Source organism: Pipistrellus hanaki (assembly GCF_964339955.1).
Source record: "Pipistrellus hanaki genome assembly, chromosome: 18".
Lineage (NCBI taxonomy): Eukaryota > Metazoa > Chordata > Mammalia > Chiroptera > Vespertilionidae > Pipistrellus > Pipistrellus hanaki.
The window spans coordinates 8,915,321-8,940,110 of record NC_140520.1 but is presented as its reverse complement, the minus strand read 5'-3'; the positions used below and the strand labels follow the sequence as shown (position 1 = coordinate 8,940,110).

Below are 24,790 nucleotides of genomic sequence, written 5' to 3'. Positions count from 1 at the left end.
ACCAAAGGGAATCCTAAGATATCATGATGGGCCACAACATTGCAAAGCAAGGCAGTAAGACCCAGCCTGTCCTGTTTCTTAAATTCATCAAGGCTCAATGTGGCTTTTCCTGCTTATCCCCTTAGTATTCTGAATGTCCTAATTGCTTGGACTCTTTCTCTCCACAAATAGTCGCATGTACTGTATTCAGTATTAATGTAGGGTGACTATGTAGAGATGTCTTCTATTCCTACTTTTAGCAGATTAACAGCTAATAAACACCATGCAACACCCTCTCCTCCCCACCTCTTCTAAAAATACAGAGTTTGATTTGCCAACATTGGTGTATTTAAAGCCTCCAAGATTCCAGAGAAGACTTGAGAAAGTTAACTGTGCAAGTAAGGCGTGTTCAGAGAGGAAGTTCCAATCCAAAAAGCCAATCAGTTTATCAGCAGCTCATCTGAGAACCACAGGGTATTTTATAGTGATTCATAAGAAAAGGGTGTTTGTTCTCATTTAAAATAATACTTCTCACTTTCCTCTTGAGATGCAAGACAGAAGAGAATGTGTATTACCTGGGGAGATAAGTTTCATCTCAAGAGGGAAAAGCTGTCTATTTTAGGAAGAAACACCATGTTATATGTCAGTGACTTATGCCATTTCTCTACCCTCCTCCACAGTCCTTGAACTTCGCTTCCTCCACTTGATAGAAGCAATTAATTCTAAAGAAAAGTCAATAATCAGAAACTGTGTTCAAAGCTTTAAATGAAACCCCATTTAATACTCTGTTTTGATGATAATATCAGCAAAAAAAAAAGTCTGAGAAAACCTGGATAGTTATATTAAAATGATGTCCGTCAACACCTCATATAAATGATATAGAATTTACTGAAGGGTAAAATAGCTACTCTTGCCGAAACCGGTTTGGCTCAGTGGATAGAGCATCGGTCTGTGGACTGCAAGGTCCCAGGTTCGATTCCTGTCAAGGGCATGTACCTTGGTTGTGGGCACATCCCCAGTAGGGGGTGTGCAGGAGGCAGCTGGTCAATGTTTCTCTCTCGATGTTTCTAACTCTCTATCCCTTTCCCTTCCTCTCTGTAAAAAAATCAATAAAATATATTTTAAAAAAAATAGCTACTCTCTGCTCAACTAAAAAATTAGCTACTCTGGTCATGATATTCATGACCCTGACCTTAACTTGTTTTTCTCATGCAGACCAAACTTCCTTTGAAGGTAGGTCTGTGTGAAATTCCATTATAGTTATGACTTGCTTGCAAATTATCTTCTTCTTCTTCTGGCTATCCACTGTCATTTGTGCCTTGTGTTCTTCCTGATTAGTTTACTGGTGCTGCTGTCTCTCAGAGCTTCTCTATATACCACCTGCCAGATAAATCGCCCAGGACCTGTAAAAAGGCAGTGTGTTTCTTGGGATTATTTACGACTTCCTTTGCTGACTTTTCTCTCTGCAGAACCGGACTGGAAGCCATCATGGAGACTTATGCGTTTTGGAGACCCCCTGTGCGCACACTCACCTTTGAGGATTTCACCACCATGCAAAAACAGCAAGGTAAAGCCCTGGGCACGGCCTCTGCTCAGAGGTAGGGACAGAGAGGGGGTGGGAGCTGAATTAATATAGCACATCTGGCCCCAAGCCCAGCCCGATTTTCTCTGAACGAAGATAATTTGGTAGCTCTGTAAAAACTAGAGCAGCAACACCTGAACAAACAGGCCAGTTCCAGTATTTCACCTAGCACCCCAAATTTTCTCTCCTTCCCAAAGCAAAGTTATACATTCATGATGATGATGGTGGTGAAATAATTTCTATCACTAAGCATTCACAAAGCCCTTGGCATTGGAAGAGATCTTCATAATTACTTCGCTTATTCCTCATGGCAGCCTTATCAGTTCTCTTGTTCTAGTTTTGTGGATGAGAAAACACTTAGCTTTGGCTGGTGTAGCTCAGTGGTTCAGCATTGAACTAGGAACCAGGAGGTCACAGTTTGATTCCTGGTTAGAGCACATGCCTGGGTTGTAGGCTCAGTCCCCAGAAGAGGAGGTAGCCTATCAATAATTCTCTCTCATCATTGATGTTTCTATCTCTTTCTCACTCTTCTTCCCTTTCTCTAAAATCAATAAAAATATATTTTATAAAACCTCCCAAACTTAGCTTTGGACAATGGGAATAAATCACTCCAGGTTTGAAAGTGAGGAGAGGGTTGCCCAAATTTGTAGCTTGTGCTCTCTCCTTGGCTTATGTGGGACATGCCTCTCAAGTTGATGTGGTAGGTAGAGTTCTCTTCACCACTGCTTTGTGCTTTTCACCCTGTTTCAAATATCCCTTCCCTCAGAGCTCAGGTTCATAAACCTGTGGCCATGTGTACAGATGGCTCTTGGGCTGATTTCACCTCCTTTTCTCCATCTAGTCAGTGACTCTCCAGAGCAACACCCATTCACCTGGGTACTGGAATGAAAGCTTTCCACGTGTCAGATGCCTTATGAGTCTCCCTGTCCAGTCTTTTCTTGCTCAAAAGTGACCTATCAAAGTGACAGATCAAGCCTATTCTGTCCCATCAACAGGCCACTGTTCACAGAATCCTATCTTTGAACTGGTGGCTCTGCGATATGGGAGGCCATTCCAGGACTTGACAGTTCATTATATTACATTCCCTCTCAGCGGAGCTCCTGGCAGCTTATATACTAAAAAGAGTTTGTGACATAAAACACTGAAATGTCTCAGGTTTTATGATGAATACAGAAATTAAAAATATAGGGTCTGCAGTCAGACAGTGTGGGGTAGGCTCTTCTCACTGTTCCTTCCTAGCTTTACAAACTGATGACGTTCCGATGTTGTTCTGTTAATGATGTTATAATGACATATATGATGGAGCTATTGGTATGGCCCAAACTGAGAGTACCTTTGTGAGAAGGGTCTCCAGGTACATCTGACAACTGTTATGCTAAAAGGCACCCTCCCGGATCAGTGACACCAGAGCAGCAATATGTCTCCGTCTGTGGAAGTGAGGAGACCTGCCGTTGACAGAAGCCCTCCCTCTCCTCAACTGGTAGCAGACACCACTAGGGAGATCTCAGCACCATTGGGTGTTTGAATGTTTGTCAGGTAGTTGAAGTTAGGATTATGAAGGTCTCTGTTGGTTTTGGGCATTTATTTTAATTAGAGGTTGATCAGTGAGAGGAATCAGTTACTGAGTAAATTTATTTATTTATTTATTTGTTTTTTTAAATATATTTTATTGATTTTATAGAGAGGAAGGGAGAGAGCTAGAGAGCTAGAAACTTCGATGAGAGAGAAACATCGACCAGCTGCCTCTTGCACACCTGCTACTGGGGATGTGCCTGCAACCCAGGTACATGCCCTTGACCGGAATTGAACCTGGGACCTTTCAGTCCGCAGGCAAGTGCTCTATCCACTGAGCCAAACCGGTTTCGGCATAAATTTATAACTAGTAAGAGATTGGGAAAGGAGAACAGCTGAATGGGTGGCAGCCTTTGAACTACTGCGTGATCACTGTAATGATTCAAAAATAGCAGATTTTACTTATCGCTGAGATAGGGGACAATGCCCATGAGGAGATCTCATTTATCACTGAGATAAGGAATGATGCCCATGAGGAGCATCATGACAGGGATTAGAGAACATTTTAATTATCACTAAAATAAAGTTATTGGTTACATTTTCTATTTTGTTTCAAAAGCCCCTTAATCTCAGCGTGTCCAAAACTGATTCTATGATTTACCTCACAGATTTGGCGCCCTCTCCTGGAAGAAGGACACCTCCATCCATTAATCCCCCACCGAATCCAAACATTACCAAGTTCTTAGATCCATCCACATCTTAATTTCCTTGCTACTACCCTACTCCCAGGGGTCATCCTTTCTCACTTGACTTTATTCTCAGGCCCCCCAGGGTGCCTGGATCTACATTTTTTAAGGTTTGAATCTGTTGGGAAAGGTCATGTGCCTCTCCTAAAGTTTCTAGACAAAATTCCACCGAGTCTCATGGACTCTAATTGAGTCACCTGAACCAATTACTGAGCAGGGAGGTGTGGGGGTGGGGTGGGGTGGGGTGGGGAACATGATGTCTGGATTGTCCAGGTGCAAGTCATGTGCTTTTCCGAGTCTTAGGCTTTTCCAGGAGGCCAGGCAAATGGGTGAGAGTGGAAGGAGGGGTGTTTCTCAGTGGGAAACCAGGTACTGTTGCCAGGGGAGCAGCAGATTAGTTCTAAATTACAATAACAACGGATGTACACTGCAGCAAGGAAGGCAGTACATCAAGTAGCAGAGAAACAAACAAGTTTATGGAAGGTGAAAAAAATAGGGACAGTCCACCTAGGGAGTGTGAAGGCATAAAATAGGCCATCTAAGAATCAGAGGGACCAAGATGAAGAATGAGAATTGGGCAGCTATATAAAATGCTGCTTTTAGGGTAAGAGGTTTGGGTCTGGGCATATCTTTAAACGTTATAGAGAAGGATGCGCTCGGAGTCTTTCTAAACTGAAACCACACAATTCCCATTAGTGCTTCAATGTTTCACCTTTGCACGTGGAGAGAGGTACTGATTTCCACTAAGGGCAATTCCTCGGTTGGGATGAGCAGGGATGTGATCATTAAACTTTTTGGCTCCTGGGTTGATTCCCTGGAATCAGTCCATAGGGTGCTGACATTTTACCTCTTACCTGTTTGAAAGCCACTCAAGGACACACAGTGAATCAGCACTCCTCAGGGGCAGACGCCATCAAGCTCTACGAGAGGGGTGCCTGGCTCATGGAACCAAGTAATTACATGGAAATTTATTCTCTACTAGCTCAGATGGGGTTTTCTTTGACCATTTTAAAGTTTTTGTTTGTTTGTTTGTTTTTTTGGGGGGTGGGGTGGGGAAGCACAACAAATTGAACCCAAAAGAAGCTGTATGTGAAAGCCTCCCTATCACAGTCTGGAAGTTATCAATTTAAAGATGCAAAAGTCAGCAGGTTTGCTATTTGGGATTTTCACGGTCAAATTTAACTGTCTTCATATAGTGCACAAGTATATTCTGGGCTATTGTCTTCATATGGAATCCTGCTACACATGGATTCTTTTTTTTGTTATGTTGGCTGTTCGCCTTGAATATTGGAGCAAATTAGAGGCGAGTTTGAATGTTAATGAACACCTCCTCACGTTGGTCAGCAAACGAGGGTGCAGGGAGGCGGAGTGGGTGGAGGATTGGTCTTGGAATGCCAGAGGGTTTTTAGTTACTCAGGGCATTATGTTTTTAAAAACATTATATTAGTTTCATATGTACAAAATAGTGATTCGACATTTATATGCTTTACAATGTGATCACCATGACAAATCTAGTCAATATCTGTCCCTGTATACAGTTATTACAACATTACTGACTATATTCCCTATGCTGTACAAGCCTATCCACTTGTATGTGGAATCTAAGAAACCGAACTAACAAAACAAAACAGACTCACAGAGACAGAGAACAAACTGATGGTTGTCAGAGGGGAAAGGGATGGGAGGATGGGTTAAAAAGGTGAAGGGGATTAAGAGGTACAGACTTCCAGCTATAAAGTAAATGTCATGGTCATTATATTTGAATCACCTCTAGAAGTAGATTAAGTCCTTTGAGTTAACTGAGTGGTCGTCATCCATTGGGGAAAGTATCTATCTATCTATCTATCTATCTATCTCTCTATCTATTTGTGTTCAATTATGCTTTGCTTGATCTGAAAAGAGATGGAGACATAGGACATTTAGTGTCCACAGAGGCAGAGGAGATTGGGGAGGGGCCAATATTCAGAGAGGAAGCAGAGTTGGGAATATGGCCCTGGTGAGTCCATAGCTGTCATGTGCCCAGTGCTGTGTCTTCTAGCCTGTTACACTGGAGCATCTACCTATGACACAGTGCTCACCAGTGGAGAGGCCAAGATGCTCAGCTCTACGGACAGAGGCCAACATCTGTGAGCCATCTCAACAGAATCCAAATGCACCAAGATTCCCTTCTCTTTCCTTCACTCGTATAAGAAAGGAGACAAATATTTAATGCCTATATGTACTTTGTAATATATATTATTCCATCTATTTTGTAAAACATCCTAACCAGGTAGAGATTTGTAATTCCATTTATGTGGAGTGGCTAACTTGCTAAGCCAGAAAAACATCTGAGTTTGTTTGACTTCATAGACCATGTTCATCATTAAGTAAAGTTTAAATCAAGACCCTAGAGCAGTTGGACCTGGCAGGTAGAGAGGGGATGAGGGTGCAGGAAGGGAGGCACGCTTTTCTCTGAGAGGCAGTTCTGACCCCTCTGTATCAGCGTAACCTGGCCTCCCACTCTGCCCAAGCTTCTCTGTGATGAGAGGCCTTAGGCAGCCAAGTGTTGAAATGCACAGGGAGGGTGGCCTGCCTCCCTATGCTTACTTAGCACTTGGCTGGCACTCCCAATCTTGTTTAACAGCTGACAAGTTGTTAGATCATAACAGTAAAGGCTTCTCAGTATCTTGGTTTGGTTCTCTGCAAAATGCTTACCACAGTCTTCTTTATTAGACTTTGTAAACTCGCTACTATCTGTATCAAGTACGTTAAGTGCGTTAGGATATTTCTTCAAAGCCAATGGAAGCATCGTGACCTCTTGGACAGGTTTGCCCTCCCCCCTTCAAACACTAGTTCATATGGGGGTTCCCACCCCTGAAGCTCAGCAGGCCACCAAGTCTCATTTCCAGTGAGTGTCGTTTAAAAGCCAAAGCAAGCTGACTACAAACTTTTTAACATGTGCCTCTCATCTGCTCAGCAGAAATCCCTGTAACTTGTTAATAGTTCCTGTCTTTTTTTTTTTTTTGTAATGAAACCAATTGAGGGCTTAAATCAGTACCATTCGTTCCATCTCGGGTCACCTTAAAAAAAACAAACCATTAGAGTTGTAAAAAGTCATCTGCTCCATCCTGCACTTCCTGCTGCAGGGTGAGGGCCAGCGCCTGATGAAGCCTACCTGTACCAGGACAGTGCAGTGTCCTGCACAGGGGGCTCTCCGGGGGGACTGCATAAACATCAGATCTGGGAGAGCCAGGACAGGCTTTCAAAGAGAGGAGACCAGATACAGAGCCCATAAAACACAACTCTTTTTACAGCTGGAGTCGAGTTTCTCCATTTGTGCCATAGCGATTGTTTCACGGAAGCTCACAGCATTTAGGGTGAAAGATAAGGAAAATGCCTCCGAGAGGAACTCTAGGCTTACAGAAAATGAATTCCCAAGCTTCCTGTAAGGCCCTGCAGGCTAGGCATCCAGAGGAACAAACACAAGATGCACCAGAGATTTTTTCTAATCTGCCCAGTCTTCCCTTCCAGAATGCCTTCATTCTATTAAAAGGATTCCTGGAAAGGATTTGTTGTTGGCTATTTGCACTTTGCCATCAAGTGAATCCCCAGACACAAATATAATTTTGAGAAAAACAAACTGAAGTCAGTTCAAGCCCCTCATTTCACAGGTGAGAGGAATGAACAGGCAGCCCGCCTCGCCCGTGGTCATGAGCTGGGTGGATGGAATCAGACTTGGTGCTCTTCCTACTATGGTCAGCTGCTGGCTGATGTCTTCCAGAAGTAGTTACAATATTGGCCTTATCTCAATTTATGGAATAAAAGTCTTTGTGACATCTCATAAAGGAATTTAAGGCATAAACAAGAATTTAGGAAGGTGAATTTCCTGAAATGACTTTAATATCAGCAGCTATTTATAACCGAATCCAATTCTACCTCAGAAGCTCATTGGGGAAATTACTAGTATTTTGACCAAGGAAGAGATATTATGTGGGCTCTGTAAAAATCTGAAACTGAAAAGAACTATTAAGAGCTAAATTTGTATTTTTAAACCCAATACTACTACTATTTCTGTATATGTAGGCTGAGGCTTTTCGTTTCCTGTTAAAAATGAACTTTTGGCTTCTTTTGAGGTATCTGCCTCTCTATGTGCAAATCTGGACTGTTCCTCTCTGGCACCCTATGGGTGCTTTCTTTGCATCTGAATATCTGGAATCTTGCCGGTTTTCTTCACATTTCTCTCACTGATAAAAAAACTTATTCTTGCTTCTTTCCACTTAAAATGTCCTTGATCCTTTGATAGCTGCCCAGATTCTAAGAGTCCCTGACATGAGTTGTGGGTGACCTTGGGGAAGCATAGCTCTCTATCATTCTGGTAAACTCCCAACCTTGCCTTGAAGGAGGAGCTTCACCATCGGAGCTTCCCTATGGAAGACAAAGCAGCCACTCATTCTAGAGAATTCAAAGTTAAGGTCCAACAGCCCCAGAAATAAACCACTGTTTTGAATTTCCAATGGGGAGACAGGAAGTGGATGCTGCACTGTTGCTTCCTGGCCTGGGAAAGAGGAGGCTCCAGAAGGTCCCTTTTGGTTTTCTTAAACTATCTGAAGGCCAAAGTAGGTTGTGTTGGACTAGCCTTTCGCCTGTTGGTGCACCTGCCACCAGTCCAGTTCTAATATCCATCTGTCATAAGGGCCCCTTCAGATCCAGATCCAGGGACTTTATGAGTTGAAAGGGACCAAGAGGCCTTCTAACCCAATATGTGCTCCCTAGACCAGCAGCATCAATATCACCTGAGAACTTAGTGGAAATGCAAATCCTCAGGTCAGCCTCAGACCTAGAGAATCAGGAACCCTGAGAGGGGTGGGAGTAGGGGGAGGAGTGAGTGTATCAGTGATTTGGGTTTCAAGCCCTCCATGATTCTCAAGCATACTCAAGTTTAGTAATCACTATTCGGGTACTTTGAAATAAGAAATTTGGTTTGTATCATTGGTTCTCAACTGGGGCTGCCCATCAGAATCAATTGGGAAGCTTTTATCCATATGGATATGGAAGTCCCATGCTTAGAAATTCTCATTTAGTTGGTTTGAGGTGGGATTCTGGAACTTAAGACATTTTTAAAGCTCCTCCTACCTTGAGAACCACTGACCTAACTCAAGTTATCTTCTAGAGAATGAAATTGAAACCTAGAGGGGAAAGTGACATGCCTAGGGTCAGATGAGGGGTGGGGGGAGAGGAAGAGGGTGTAACCAAGCTGTGAAGCTAGGAGTAGAACAGAGATCTCTAGACTTTATTACCTGATTGGCTCTTGTCCTGGTAAATACCCAAACCCAAAGGTGGCATTTGCAGTATTTGTTTCAGGCTCTGAAACCGGGCAGGCTTTTATAAAAGGAGATTTCATTTTGGTGACTTTTGCTTTATGCTTAATCTAGCTCTTGCAATTATACTCATGTGTATTTCATATGACAGAACTGCAGTCCCATACCTCAGTTCCCACTATTTGGGCCCCTAAGCTCAGCCCTACCAGGCCTCAACCTTGACTTGGCCCATCTTATGCCAGGTACTCCATTTCCTCTGAGCTTAAGATCCTGAGATTTGTTATCCTATATTTTCAGCTGGAAGATTAAATATGGCGAAGCAAGCAACAGTGCCCAATTAAAATACATATGTAATACATTTCCATTGAGAATGGAAAAAGTTGAGCTAGTTGATTTCAGTGCTGATTACCAGAGGTCTTACTGGAAAGTGAAGTTGATGGTAAGAAATGGCAAAGTGAATATTAGAAGTTATTATTTTTCTAAAAAGCAAGACTTACTTCACAGAGAAACAAGAGTTTGGTATTCTTTTCTGTTACCCTGTGTGTCCTCTCTTTTGGAGGGGACACACACACATGTGGAATCACTTACCACAAGTTTGCTGAGCTAAGAGAAAACAGTGGTTCTCTAAAAATCAGCCCATCTTGGACGTTTGAGGGCACCTCCTGCATGGCTTGCATCTGGCCTAGACAGACTCAACTTAAAAGGCCTCTATCTTAATGGAATTCATGTTTTATTTTTCAGGGGGCAGCACAGGCACTTCCCCAACCACCTCCAGCACTGGCACGCCATCCCCTTCAGCTTCTTCTCATATTTTATCTCCATCCTGTTCTCCTCCAACTTTTCACCTGGCCCCCAACACTTTCAACGTGGGCTGCCGAGAGAGCCAGCTGTGCAATCTGAACCTCTCCGATTACCCACCCTGTGCCCGAAGCAACATGGCTGCCTTGCAGAGCTACCCGGGGCTGAGTGACAGTGGCTACAACAGGCTGCAGAGTGGCGCTGCTGCAGCCACTCAGCCCTCCGAAACCTTCATGCCTCAGAGGACTCCATCCCTGATCTCAGGAATACCAACTCCTCCCTCGCTGCCTAGCAACAGCAAGATGGAAGCCTATGGTGGCCAGCTGGGGTCCTTCCCCACTTCCCAGTTTCAGTATGTCATGCAGGCAGGCAATGCAGCCTCCACCTCCTCCTCGCCACACATGTTCGGGGGTGGCCACATGCAGCAGAGCTCCTACAATGCCTTCTCTCTCCACAACCCTTACAACCTGTACGGATACAACTTCCCCGCTTCCCCGAGGCTGGCTGCCAGCCCAGAGAAACTGAGCGCCTCGCAAAGCACTTTACTCTGTTCTTCGCCTTCCAACGGGGCCTTCGGAGAGAGGCAGTACCTGCCCACGGGGATGGAGCACAGCATGCACATGATCAGCCCTTCGCCCAACAACCAGCAGGGGGCTAACCCCTGTGATGGCCGGCAGTATGGGGCGGTCCCAGGCTCCTCCTCCCAGATGTCTGTACACATGGTTTAAAGGCCAGTCCGAACACCAGCCAAGGTCCCAGAGTCTCCATGGGCACCTCCTCCTCCTTGGGAGCCCAAGGCCCTTGAAACACAGGAACTGCATATATGCATATATATATATATATATATATATATATATATATATATATATATATATATATTTTTTTTTTTTCTGGAGGAGGAAAGCAAAGCCCAAGGACAAGAGACATTGAAGCCACTGAAGTATACTCGTGATGGAATCATCTTCAACACAGTGGCCATGCTCCTGTCTTCCCAAAGCTTAGTTTTATAAAGCATCGTCTACTCCAGAGTGTTCTTTGAAGAAACTGAATAACCATTTTATAATAATGTTAATGGAGATGTTTAGCATCCATGAAGTTAGCCACACACACATACAGAATGACCCATACATACATACACACACAAATGCACACACACACATGTTCACACAGACTCATACACACATACATGTACATGCACACAGACTCAGAACTGGGCGAACTCTGTGGAGGGAGGCCTGCCATGGGTATTTCCACCGAGAATTGTCTGTGTACAACACTAGATGGACCCAGCTGGCAGTACTGTTCACCTTTCTCCCCTGTGGCTGTCCCTGATTCTGGAATGAACCGTGTATCCTGGAACCCCTTCCCATCAATGAAGGTGGGAAGACATCAGAACTATACAGCTGGACTTGGCTTCTTGAAGAAAATTGTTTTTAAACTTTGGTTGTCTTCACTCAGTGTGACGTTCCCAGTGGTGCCGTGAAAAGATGAAGAGAGAGAGAGAAAGAGAAAGAATAGAGGGCAAGAGAGAGGCTGAGAGCAAGACTGACAGAGGAAGTGTGAGCTGTGATGAGAGTTTCAATTCACCAAGGAATTGGTTTGGGTTTGTTTTCCCCATTCCCCCTACAGGTTATAGAAGGAATTCTGGTGTTGAGGAGTGAGTGTCTCTGGGACTCTGTGCCTGGTCAAGGGCAGTGGTGAGAGGGACTGTGCAAGGAATGAGTCTTGATCCCACAGCTCTGACCATTGTGATCCAGAAGAGGGTGCACCACGTGGGAAGTGTGGATTCTGGAGCATGTAGCCTGGCGTGGGAAGGGACGTAGGGGGAGTGTGAAGATGGAAGAGTGATGAAACCAAGCGCAGAGGCAACAAAAGAGGCCTGGCCTTGGCAAGTCAGATCCAGACACCTGGCAGGAGAGATCCTGTCGTGTCCCAGGGAATTGCAGATGGGCCGTCTACATCCTTCCACCTGCCCTTAGATCTCCATTTTTATCAAATAGTTCATTGCATTTTGATGTTTTGGGTTTTTGCCTTCATCTTTCCCTTCCCCTTCAAATCCTTTAATGATAAGAAAAACAAGTGGAGTTTGGTGCAAGCTAAACTTTTTAAATGGTGTGGAAATGCAAATAATACCAAGTAAAATAATACAGATATTATTAAGATTTTTTGGTTTTGAGGTGTTGTAGATAAGTGTATTTATGTGCCTAGTGGGGAATTCAATATTATGAATATTAAAAAAGGGGGCAATAAAATGGTATGTAAAATATGTATGAAGAAAAGGTGTATAAAAATTTGCCCTTATGCACGGAACTCTTGTTTCTAAGTGCCAAGCACAGAAAGCCGCTAAATAAAATCTTTGCCATTGTTCTCTGTGTGTTTGTTTCTATGGAAAATGTGAATAGCAGCTTATGCACATGCCCCGTGCTTTACAATGAACACGGCACTCTCAGCTCCACTACTTGCATCTCCTTTATTCAGATCCCAAGAGGAAAATATTACTGTCCTCATTTTATGTTAGTAGGTGAGCTCCAGAGAAAGTGAGCAAATTATGCCAACCAAATCAGAGAGTCCGTCAGAGAGGGAGGCAGAACTGAAACCAGCTCTGCTTTCAGTGGGACGTGCACTTTCAGATTAGCCCTAGAAGCCTTCATGGGTCTAAGCGCTTCCCTCATCATCGTCATGTGCTAGACATTACCTAACTATCACGGAACCCTTCCACAATTCTTCGAGCTAGCTATTATTTTTAGCATCATTTTATATATCTGGAAATAAGCTTTAAAAAGTTTAAGGACTTGACCAAGGCCCTCAGGTGGTTAAGTGGTTGAGCTGGTGGAATTTTGACTGTAAGGTCGGTCTGTGCAATTAACACTAAGTCATTCCCCTGGAGCTTCAGCAGTCCTGTGAGGAACAATTAGGAAGGAGACAGAGCCTAAGGGGTTGAAGGAAGACTGCCCCTGTGGCTAGATTTACTTGGAATGTTTAATTGTAAATATATATGTTCTCCTTTGAATGTACCACCACAGCATGGAGGGGTGATTTTGTGTTGTCCTGCACCAAATGATGACTTCTAAGATGCTAATAATGTGCCTAGGGCTCTCCCACACTTCCCCATATCTCATTTGAACTCTGCAAGAGCCAGGAGATGTGGAAAGGCAGGAAGTACTGTTTTGTAAATGGGAGACCAGGATGATAAAGGTTGTGACATGCCTATATGTAAATGGGGATGGGAAGCAGCAGAGCCAGGACGTGAAATCTCCTGCCCCAATGTTCCCTGGTGGACAGTTACACTAGGAACCCACTGACGGTTTCACCAGGGCTTGATTGGGGGGTGGTGGCAGGTTGCTGACCATCACACTCATTAACTAGAGATGAAGCTTGGATTGGGGCAGCAAAAACCTTAATCATCGTTTTGGTTTTATAAATAGCTCCAAAGAGTGGCATTCTGGTTAATTCTATTAGCCACCAGACCACTGCCAGAACAGCAGGTACAGTGGCTGACTGAGGGCCTCATGGTTTGTAGGCTCTTTGGGCATGACATGTTTCAAAAATTAAAAAGACTCTTCTATTTGGAAATCTTTGGGTCAATCCTCAGCTTCATAATCTAAAACAACTGCCCATGAAGCTTATTGTTATTTCTGATTTAGCGGCAGCACACCAAATACTGTTCACTGGTCTGTGTTTAAGGATTTTGGTAATAGATAATTGTAATGTGCCAAGTAGCAAACTTGACCTAGAAATCTCCAGATTTTCATTTAATAATAAGAAAAATTTCAGTAGTTATTTAAGAGTATTGGATACAATTTCTGTAATTTGGATGAATTACAATAATACAGTTACATCTGAATCATGACATATGTTTCTATCTGTAACTGAGAATATTTATTTTTAACAAAAACTGGATGCTCAAGAAAATGCTCTACCCAATTCTCTTCAATGCAATCGTGAAAATTCATTGTAATTGATACACTGGTTACATACAAAGTGCTATTAGATGTCATTATATACAAAGGCCTATAGAAAGATGTTCCACTATAGTTAAGCTGCTCCTCCCTCTCTCCTGTTTCTTGAGGAAAGCTGTCTTGTTCCTCTTTGCATCCTCAATGCCCAGGACAGCTCCTGACTTCTTACAGAACCTCAATACATATTTATTCTGATTGCTGAATTTATCAACCAATCCCACTTTTCAAGGATAGTGCAAAATGGTTGCATTCACTCCAAATTAACGGGACCTAAATTTACAAGGATTTGTTCTTCATGCTGTATTCTTTGACAGATTAATGTGAATTTAATTTAGATACTAGCTTGTCAGCATCCTTACACATAATGTAGAACAAAAAAAATGTTTCTTGGTTTCTTGCCTGAAAGGGTTCACTTTTCACGCAGCCAGGCACCTGTGAGACAAAAGACAGAAGATGCTCCCTGCAAACTCAGAGAAGATGCCCATTGTAAAAAGGTGAGGCTGGGAGAATTTGATTCAGCTTTGAAGGGTGCTCAGAATTTTTACAGAAGGAATGACAGGATAGGAATGAAATAATATTTTAAAAGTCAGTGAAATAAGTTTTAGAGGATAAATGACAGCTTCTCAATTCAAACCTAGTAATTTAAGAAAATGAGACATTCAGGAACTTCTTTCAGCCTATAGACTAACATCCTCTTTTATGCAATACTTTGTCATTTATGAGAGAATTTAGGGCAGAGACTGAAGGGAAGAGCTGTTTGGTTGGTGCCAAATGTCTTAGTCGTTAGTGAGCACTCTGAGGATTTCGGAGGCTCTGCTGTACCAATTCACATTTAATAAACTAAATGTGAGACCACCTTGGAGAGGTCTTCCCAAGGAAACATGGCCACAAAGCTACATGTTCACCAAGCTTATCTGCTTATGTCTGCCAGTTGGAGATCTGATTTTATCTGGTCATAACTTCACTGTAGGTCAAAGTATACACAGGGTTTAGTACCATCCCCTGCTTCGGGCATCCACTGGGGATAAGGGGGAAACTCCTATCTCTAGCAAACAAATGAATAGTATACTTTTAGATTGCAAAAATAATTTTGAGGACTTTAAAAATAATTGGATGAGAGAGACTGATTAGGGAGTAAGGATAAAGGCTTATTTAGACAGGGTTTTCTACCAATGCAGACATTACCTTAAAATCTGTATACCCCCAACTTACGCTGAGGGTGGCATGTCCTCATGGGAAGATGGGTTCTGCTAGCTTTGCGTCAGATGGGCCTGGCCATTTCTGTCCTCCCAAGGGCTTTGGGGCACTGACACTTATTTACAAAAGCCCTGCTGCTGACCTTCTGGGGCTGGGCCATTTAGAGATGCCTCAGATCTCAATCTATCTCCCTCCTGGCCCCAATAAAGTCCTATTTTCATGACTCCCATGGCAGAAGGATGAGAGTCATTCCTTCTAACTTCATTAAAAGTTTAAAACTGATGCTCAGAAAACCAAATGAGTAACAAATTACTAATGAGCGATAAATAATAAGAAAAATATTAAGTACAACTTGGTATTCTACAATGTTCTCAAGATTATTCTATGTTGTACGGGGATGTAGAAAATTTCTACCTTGAAGAAGATGTCAGCCTGGTTAAGAGGAGTAAAGGTGTAAGCATATAGTACAGTGAACAATAAAAGGATTAAATTGCTGCTAATGGCCATGCAGACATATCTCCTCTTATAGTGTACTCTGCTCTACTGCATTTGCAAATGTTGAGTTTTCATCAATATGGAGGCAAGACCCGCCACCAGCAAAAAACCATGACTTGCTGGAGGCCCAGGCAATGTTAAGCATTTTTTAGCAAAAAAGTATTTTTAATTAAGTTATGTATATTATTTTTTTTAGACAAAATGCTATTGCACAGCCAATAGACTACAGTATAGTATAGACATGACTTTTATACACACTGGGAAGCCCCTCAAAAATCATATGACTCACTTTATTGCGATATTGACTTTATAGTAGTGGTCTGGAACCAAACCTGCAATATCTCTGAAGCATGTCGGTATATGAGGCACAGTTTTAGAAAGGAACACATTTTTATTGAGTGTTTATTACTTGTTACACATTATGCAAAGCTATCCTATAATCCTTGCAACTACCTTGCAGAAATTGTATTTCAATCCCTATTTTATAGATGGTATGGACGAAAGGGGCCACATGCTAACCTCAAAAACTCAGGGAAGGCCTGGATGGCGGTCTTGCAAACTCAGAGACCTAAAGTCACCACAAAGGATGGTCTGAAATGAAAGTTTAACTAAAAGCAGTTATGGTGGGTAGTCACATTGTAGGCCGGTATCTTCACTGACAAGGTCAACCTTTACCTTAACTGAGCCTATCTGTCTTTTTGCATCTATAGCATAATCCTTTGAAATGTCTAGCTAACTTTAACTTCCCTTTTCCTGGACCCGTTGGGGCACAACCTAATGTGCTAGGTGCCTGGACAGATACCACAAATTCTTTCATTATCGTGTTAATTGTTCCTGTACCCACCTAAGTATGTGTCTATCATTTTACCTTTTACCCAATCCCAGGGGTTTCCCTACTTTTCTTCCCTCCCTACCTCTCTAGTCTATCACCAATGGATTTCATGTAACTCACCTACATCCCTTTCCTTTGACTGCAATGTATAAATATAGATGTAACCTGCCATTCTCCAGAGCATTATCTCAACTCATTGAGGTTCTGCTTCCCAGCATATGTCCACAGTTTGGCTCAAATAAACTCACAAAAATTCTTTACAGGTTTAAATGGTTTTTTTACGTTAACATTGGGGAAACTGAAACTCATGGAAGCTAGTAATGTGCACAAAATCATAGAACTTGCAAGTGACAAACAGGGCTCCAACCCAGGCCTTTCCACCACTATGTTCTTCAAAAAGTGAGATTTATAGGAACTACAATAGAGAAATTTTCATAGAGAAGGTTGTACTTGAGTTTTTCTTTGAAGAATTCATCAAAACTGCATAAACTGAGGAAAAGGAAGGGTGCAAGGGTTGGAAACAGATAAATAAAATATGGTGGTGGGGTTGGGGGAGAGCATGTTCTCTCTCTCAAGTCAAATCTCAAATTTCTTCAGTCAAATGTTCCCTCTGTTGTTCCTGATACCATGATTCTGGATTCTGTTTTTCTAATGTGAGAGTCCTAACTAGTAATTTAAGCAATTCAGGATTCCACTGTATCTCACTGGGAACATTTACCCTGGGAAGGACCAGTGGGGGATGGGGAGGTGATGGTGGAGTCATGCTACATCCCCTGTGACACTGCCACATATACCCGTCCCCCGGCTAGGGCCTCAGGGATAGGTCAACTGGAATCCTCTATGAGAGTTCTGCATACAGCCCCTTGCTTTCCCCAGGCAGGCATGCAGTGCCATGTGGGATGGTGAAAGGGGACCTTGCTACTTAAGGCTGAGAAAACACTCATCGTGCTTTCCTTCTTAGCTCATTTTACTGCGCAGAGCACTCATCTTTTATGGGCCAGTCTAATGGCCTTTCCCACTTCAGATGCTTCCTTCTCACACTTTTTGCCTCTATTAGACTTTATTGCAGGTCCTGCAGAGGCATAGAAAAGCAAAGAGGTTTTGAGTATTTTTTAGTGTTTTCACCCAGTAAAGCTGAAACAGACAAAGCAAACTGCCAGCGAATTGCCAAGTCAACCCTCCAGCAATTCCCCAATCTAGGAGAATTTTCTTGACTCAATGAAGAGGATTCTTGGAGTTCTCCCCTTATTTCCACACTGCACACCTTCCTCTATTCATGCAAAGGTAAAGCTTTCCTAAGTTGTCTTTAGATGATATAATAAATTAACTCCCAAATATTAACGTATTAATGCTTATTTCTCACCTAACCAGGAAGTCCAGTATGGCTTAGGTGGCTCTTCTCAAAGCAGTGACTCTGGGAACCAGTTTCCTTCCCAAATCCACTATGTATCTTCAACACATAGTAGGTACAGTACCTCTCTATTCAGGTAGCAGAGGAAGAATGGAAACTAGTTCATCAATCCTTTGATCTAGAAATGGTTTCCAGAAACACTTAGGCAAACTACCACAGGTTCCAGGTCCCATTTCCAGAGTCTGAGGAGAGTTTCATGCTTCATTAATAAGAGTCTTTTTTCCAAGTGCTGGTTTTGCATCTTTGCAATGTGGGCTTATATACATCTTTTCATTAAAACTCTCTAAGCACCATCCTAACATGGGCTAATTTTCTTGGGCCAGGGAAATTCTTCCTCAGTCAGAAAAGATTGAGGCCTCAGTAAAATAATCAGTGAAAAGGCCAGAAGACCCAGAATGGGAAAGACTTCATTTTCTGCTTAACCCACCATGATGTAAGACTCCTCAGCACCCAGGGACACCCTTTATTATGTAAGTGAGCAGAGATATCCTCGAGCAATTTCGACAGTGTTGAAATTAGCCAAGATTATCTCTGGGACACCCAATCTGTATCTAAGATAGAACATGCTTGTGTACTGGGGGTATGGCTGGAAAATTAATACAGAAGGTGAGAGGTCCATATGTCATATCAGATGGTTTGATAATGTCCATGAAATTCAGCAAAGACTTTTGGGAGGACTTAAGATCAATTAGATAATACTGAGCTACAGACCAAACCAAAGGCCAATCCAAAGTAGCTGCTAAATTTTTTATCTGTTACAAGGTGAAAGCAAGGGGGATATCAGTCATCCCACTCCATGTGGCCTTCCACAGAGATGGTAATTACCCTTTGAGTGTTAAACTACTTAGTCTTTTTGTGATGACAACTTCATCTGGTTGTGTGTTCTTCTATTTGAGTGTCAACACAAGCCATACTTAATAACTCATGACAAAGTAATACTGGCAACAAAAATAGTTTCTGGAATAGAATTGGAAATAATAATCTGGAATAAAATTGGAAATAATAGGCCTGGAAATAATATTACCCCAAACTCATTCAACCAAACCTTCAACAATGACTCATGAACATGTACTGAACATCTATTTTGTGCAGGACGTAGTACTAGGTGTTGATAATATGTAGATGAATAAAAGATGGTCCATATGAGACAGCAGAAACAAAAACAATGATTATAGTGAGGAAATTCTATGATACCAATAAGCATGGATGCTATGGAAGTAAAGAAAAGAAGTAGCTGGGTGAATCCAGAATTTAAGGAAGACTTCCTGGAGATAATGATGGTTAAAAGCAAGACTGCTTAATACAGACACAGGGAAAGCTGAAGACCAGCCTGGCCTGTAGTAATGCTCCAAGGAAATGCAAAACTCCACTGCCACACAATTCAGTATGACTGGAATTCTGGGAAACTTCCTATAAGAGGACATGGCTCTGGAATGTTAGGAAATAACAGTACATGGTCTAATATTTAGAGAACAAGAGACTAGGTGCCATTAGATATGTGTACGCCCAGTTTTATCTTTTAAAATATGTACTGGCTAGTTCAAGGAGATCCAAGAGGCAGTGTCATGGAGACATGGAGGGCATACATCATCTTGCCATATCATTTTTATCCATAATTATTCCAGAAAGAATTACAGGAACCCAAGCAGAACACCAACCTCTTGCATGTCTGGAGTGCAAAACCATGCATGACCACGTCATCGTCACACCAGGAACCTGATGATGAGAATGTGTGCAGGCACTTAACCTAGCACAGAAAAGCCAAGCACAGAGTGAAAAGGTCACTGTGGGAAGGTGTGAGATGTGTAGGGAAAGCCAAATTGCAGAAGAGTTACCCAGGCCAGGGCCAAGTCAAGCAAGATTCAACAGGGGCCGTCTTGCCTATTCAGGCATTTCATAAGCCCACACTCAAGAGTGCTAGCAAACTCAGAGATCAAAAATTATGAGTTATTTAACTTGGCCTCCAGCATGACTAGCTCTTTTGTGACTTGGCTGTTCTTGGGGATGTCACACCTTGATTTCTACTGGGTTTTACTGAAGAATATTTTTTTAGGTGCATTTTATACTTTCAATGACATAGTGCTTTCTGTTTAGAGAAATAATGAAAAAAAGAATCAGTAGTAGGGATGCATTCATTCTAGCTCATTTTCTCAGGGAAAATGCTGCTTTGCAAAGAGTTGTACCACAGGAACACAAGCTCCAATGGGACCTGCTGCTGAACACAAAACCATCCTTATTCTTTCACCACATCTAACAGTAGACATGATCAGAAATAGGAGACATTAAGAAGGAGATCAGAGGATGGTAGAGTAACCCTTTGACTCAAACGAGGAGCATCTATTTTGGTTTCAGCTCTCCTGAATGCCCACTTCCAGAAATTCAGAGGAGGATATTTATGATAATTTAGACCTATTGTCTCTTCCAAGGGAGCACATACTTCACAGAGTGCCCAAGCACAGAATGGAGTGCTGCTGTGGTCAACAGAGAGCAGGAAGCTGGCCTGAAGACAAGATCCAGAGATCTGGAACAAGAGAAATGAGCAGAGACTTTTGTAGAGTCTGGAGGCAGTGACTCTCCAAGAATCTGGTCTTTTAACTCACTTCTATAGGTCAGGAGATGACAGAGTGGAATTCACTCTTATTTGATTTCCATTGACTCCCCAGTGGAAGCAGATATTTTATTAGTATGTTTTGCTTCTAAAGAAGCTACCATCTTTGGGCCATATCCAGTGGTTTTCCTGCTACGTTCATTATGGAAGGCACCACACAGGCAGCCCTAGGTATGTTTATAAAAGGTTTGGATTTGAGCCTTTGATTCTATCGTTTATTAGCTGTAAAATGGAGATCATAATAATCCACCTTCTAGATTGTTAAAAGAGTATGTTGTCAAAAGTCCCAATCAATAAGGGCTGTATAATAGGCACTTGATAAATGCTAGTTGTGATGGTGTTTGTCCACCTGTCTTCCTGATATAAAATAACAAGTTAGCAAAAGCTGTTTCAAAAAAGACATGAATAGCTTGACTGCCTTTTCCATTAAAGCTGATGTGAGGAACTCTGAACCAGTAGAATCTTGCCTAGGTCAGACTGCAATTAATGGGAACACCTGCTTGGTAAACAGGGTTACCTAAGAATGTTAGATGTCTCTCTGGATCTTTCATGAGAATGAGCATACCACATATGGGCCAAAATGATAGTAGATGCAAGTTTCAGCCCTGCCGAGTTCCAGATGGCTATATTACAATACAGTCTTCAGGCCTTTCTGGACTATAGTTTCCTGTCTTTAAAATATAGATATCAAAGAGATGATTTCTAGTGTCTCTGTATCCTCTGATGCTCCATGAAAAATAGCTGGGTTGTGTCCATGATCTTTGGTCAATCTTTGGAATAGATTCTGCTTAAAGAAATAAGTGAAAAGCAAGATCAGCAATAACCTGACAAATATTACTTGTGTAGAAAGTCAAACTGGATAGTTGGGTATCTCCTCTTCGCCTAAGCACTTCTGAATACTTCATAATTAGTCTGTGTTGAAATATTCTTTCTTCTTCACAGCTGTGACACTCCAGCAAGTATGAAATCCAAAGAAGACATTTACCCTTGAAGCATTTGATAGTGAAGATCCCAAGATTAGAACCAGAACCCAGTCCTTTCCTTTGATGCCATTCATCTTCTTTGATCCTCAGTTTCCTTTATCTATAAAATAGGAATAATTATAGCTTTCTTACTTATGAAGGGGAAGGAGTGGATTACTTGAGTTAAGCAATATGGAAAGTATATATATATCCACTATGGGAGCATAAATACAGGATGGGGCAAAAGTAGGTTTACAGTTGTTCATATGGAAAATACATTAATAAATACAAAAAAATCTGTTTTATGTCCTCAAAACTGTAATCCTACTTTTGCCCTACTCTGTACGTGTGTGTGTGTGTGTGTGTGTGTGTATACATATATAAAAACCTAAGTGACCATCCAACTGTTCGACTGTCCTACCAGTAGCTATGATGTGCACTGACCACCAAGGGCAGGTGCTCAATGCAGGAGCTTCTGAGCTGTGGTGACTTGGCAGCTGCGGTTTCAGGTGATGCATCCAGAACCAGAAAGAAGGGAGCCCAATTCTGGGGTGCATCACCGGAGAACCGCTCTCTCGAAATCTGGGACTCCTTGGGGGATGCCAGAGAGCCAATTTTGGCCCTATCCCCACAGGCCAGGCTGAGGAATCCTACCGGTGCACAAATCTGTGCACTGGGCCTCTAGTATGTATAATATATATATATCTTTATACATATATCTATATGTATATACATATGTGGATTATAATACTCAAAGATAGGAGGGGTTTTTCTTTTATTTTCTTGATGGGATATAGCACAGTATTGGACTCATAATAGATGCTAAATTAATTATGAGTTAACTTTATCTGATAGGGATTAAATATTTTACACATTCACTTTTTAAATTTATAAAATGACTTCTTGCTTGTTGTAACAAAACATATTCAATAAAAATGAAAATTTTTCCTGGCATACTATTGTTGTTTGGTATGTGTCTTTCCAGATTCTTTTTCTAGCATTTTCACCCCACATACCAATAATATATACTTACATTTACATATACATTCACATAGAGTTTTATTTCCTTCTATTTATTTCCTTTAAAGGTTTTTAACCAAAAAGTGATAATAAATACATTTTATTCTATAGTCAGCTTTTAAAAAGTAATTCCATTTTTTACCATAGCTGGCTATATCTGTTTCATAGATGTGTTATACTTTCTATCCAGTTCTCTACAAATAAACATTTAGGTCCTATCTATCTATCTATCTATCACGCCACGTCAAATGGTATTGAAATAAAAATTTTAAATATACATTTTGAGCACTTGTAGGCATTAAATCTTAGCTTACTCTAGCTCTAGCCTTTATGGGTTAAATCTGTTGGAAAATTATGTTGGTTTCCAAAGATAGACTTGGCTCTTAGCAACTTATCAAAGCTCCTTCAGCTCCCTTATAATGCTCAAAAGAGCAAAGCTTACTCAACAGCTGCCACCAGCCCTGCTAGCCCCAAATGGATCATCTTGTGGGCTTCAGCAAACCTGACCGTGACACAGTGGGTGCTGGCTCCAATAACCTCTGCCTCACTTCCACAGATGCGGAGGGCAGGGTGGGTTTTCCGCTTCTAACCACACAGACAATTTTAGCAACAGCTTGCCTGGCATCTGTTTCACCAGGTTCTTAATCTCAGCACCATTAGTAAGTGACACCATAAATAAGATCACCGGTGAGTGCCTGGAATCTTGGGATGGGCCAGGAATTTGACCTGGAGATTCTGGGACCTGACAAGAGCAGTCTTGTGGTAAATTAATATCTGTGACAAAAAAAGGGTGACTCTAGCACATAGCTGAGTGGACACGCAGGTTTCCCAGCCTGGAGGTGCTCCATAAATAAGATAAAGTTTCCTGACCTATCTCTGGGATTATGTGTAGTCATGGTTACAGCATGTGGTAACTACAAGTCCTTTCTGTGACAAGAAGAGTGGGGATTCAGACTTTAGATTTTAGTCCAGGGTTTGCAAACTGCTGGTATGTTGCTAGTAAAGTATTACAGATTTAAAATACAATTTACCAGTATTTTAAAATTGGGAGATTTTACATAAAAGTCTGGACTTTGGGTATCTCTCGGGAAAAATTTTAAAACGATTTGTTAATGTCGACAGACATGAGAGGAAGTAAAGTACCTCAGTTCCCATTTTCTTCACCAAGGAGAAGTGTCTTTCTACTGTAAAGTGTTTGTGCAGATATAATTAAAAAGGAATTTAAGGCCAAGGTAAGTGAGAAGACAGAACAAGAGTCCTAATAACAAGATAGGTATGGCTCAATGGGCAAGCAGAACCTGGATTTTGGACTTGGACAGACTTAGGTTTGACTCATGACTCAGCCTGACTCTAGTTGTGTAACCTTGGTCAACTTTCTTCCCTGAACCTCAGTTTTCATGGTTAGGATTAATGAGTTATGTGTGTTAAACGCCTGGCACATAGCAGACCCTCAGCACATAGCTGAGTGGACACGCAGGTTTCCCAGCCTGGAAGTGCTCCATAAATAAGATTAGGTTTCCTGACCTATCTCTGGGATTATTTGTAGTCATGGTTACAGTATTTGGTAGCTGCAAGTGCTTTCTGTGACTCTAGGAGAGAACTTCAGACTTCGGTAAGTTCAGTTCTTTAGATCCAGATGAATCAGACCCTGAGTACCAGAAGGATTTATAGATGAGTTGAGGACACTATCCTTGGTAATGATTAAGAAATCACAAATATTGAGAAAGGTTCTAGAAAAAGTGAAGAAGGGAAGATGTCATTATTTTGAAAGAATTGAAAGGAAAAAGAGTTTAAATATGAGACTTTCTGTCAAACCCTGGCAACATTCTGGAATATATTAATAAGCAGATGGTTTGAGAGAAAGACAGCAAATGGTTTAGAAAAAGCAACAGATGGTTTAGAACAGCCAACAGTGATTACAAGGTGTCAGCCCAGGATTGTTAAGAAAAAGTTATTCTAATCAAATCCCATTTTAACTTTTTGTCTCTATCACTGAACTAATTAATTAGGAGAACACTTTGGATTAGCTAACCACACCATTGGTGTGACATTTGACAAAGATTTCAAAGTATTTTGTTGATGAGATTGTGAAACTTGAGTTGAAGGCAACCAAGTCCAGGCTTATATAACTCAAATGCTGTCCATAAGTAGACCACTTCCAATTCTCAAGGGAGCCCTGGACTATGGACTATGGACTATGACATGGGATTCTCTACTTGGCTTTATCCTTATCAACTATTAGGATGAAAATAGATTGCATGTCAAACAAATTCATATCAAAGCTGAGAGAGTAAATAATGCAGTAAAGGAGGAATCAAGATCCAAAAATATATTGCTAATCTTAAAAATAGGCCAATGTCAGAAACCAGCAAACTCACCAGAGGTGCTTATT

At 41.7% G+C, this 24,790-nt stretch overlaps 1 protein-coding gene across 5 annotated transcripts in view; it reads left to right on the top strand.

Moving 5' to 3' along the window:
- Window positions 1-12,282, top strand: part of TBX15 (T-box transcription factor 15) — a 102,025-nt gene extending 89,743 nt beyond the window's left edge. For all 5 annotated transcript variants that reach the window (XM_084866093.1, XM_084866094.1, XM_084866092.1 and 2 more), the window contains exons 7-8: window positions 1,449-1,546; window positions 9,858-12,282. In XM_084866093.1, the coding sequence (XP_084722219.1) occupies window positions 1,449-1,546; window positions 9,858-10,642 (883 nt within the window). In that variant the 3' untranslated portion in view covers window positions 10,643-12,282. The remainder of the gene's footprint in view (window positions 1-1,448; window positions 1,547-9,857) is intronic.
- The last annotated feature ends 12,508 nt before the right edge of the window (window positions 12,283-24,790 follow it).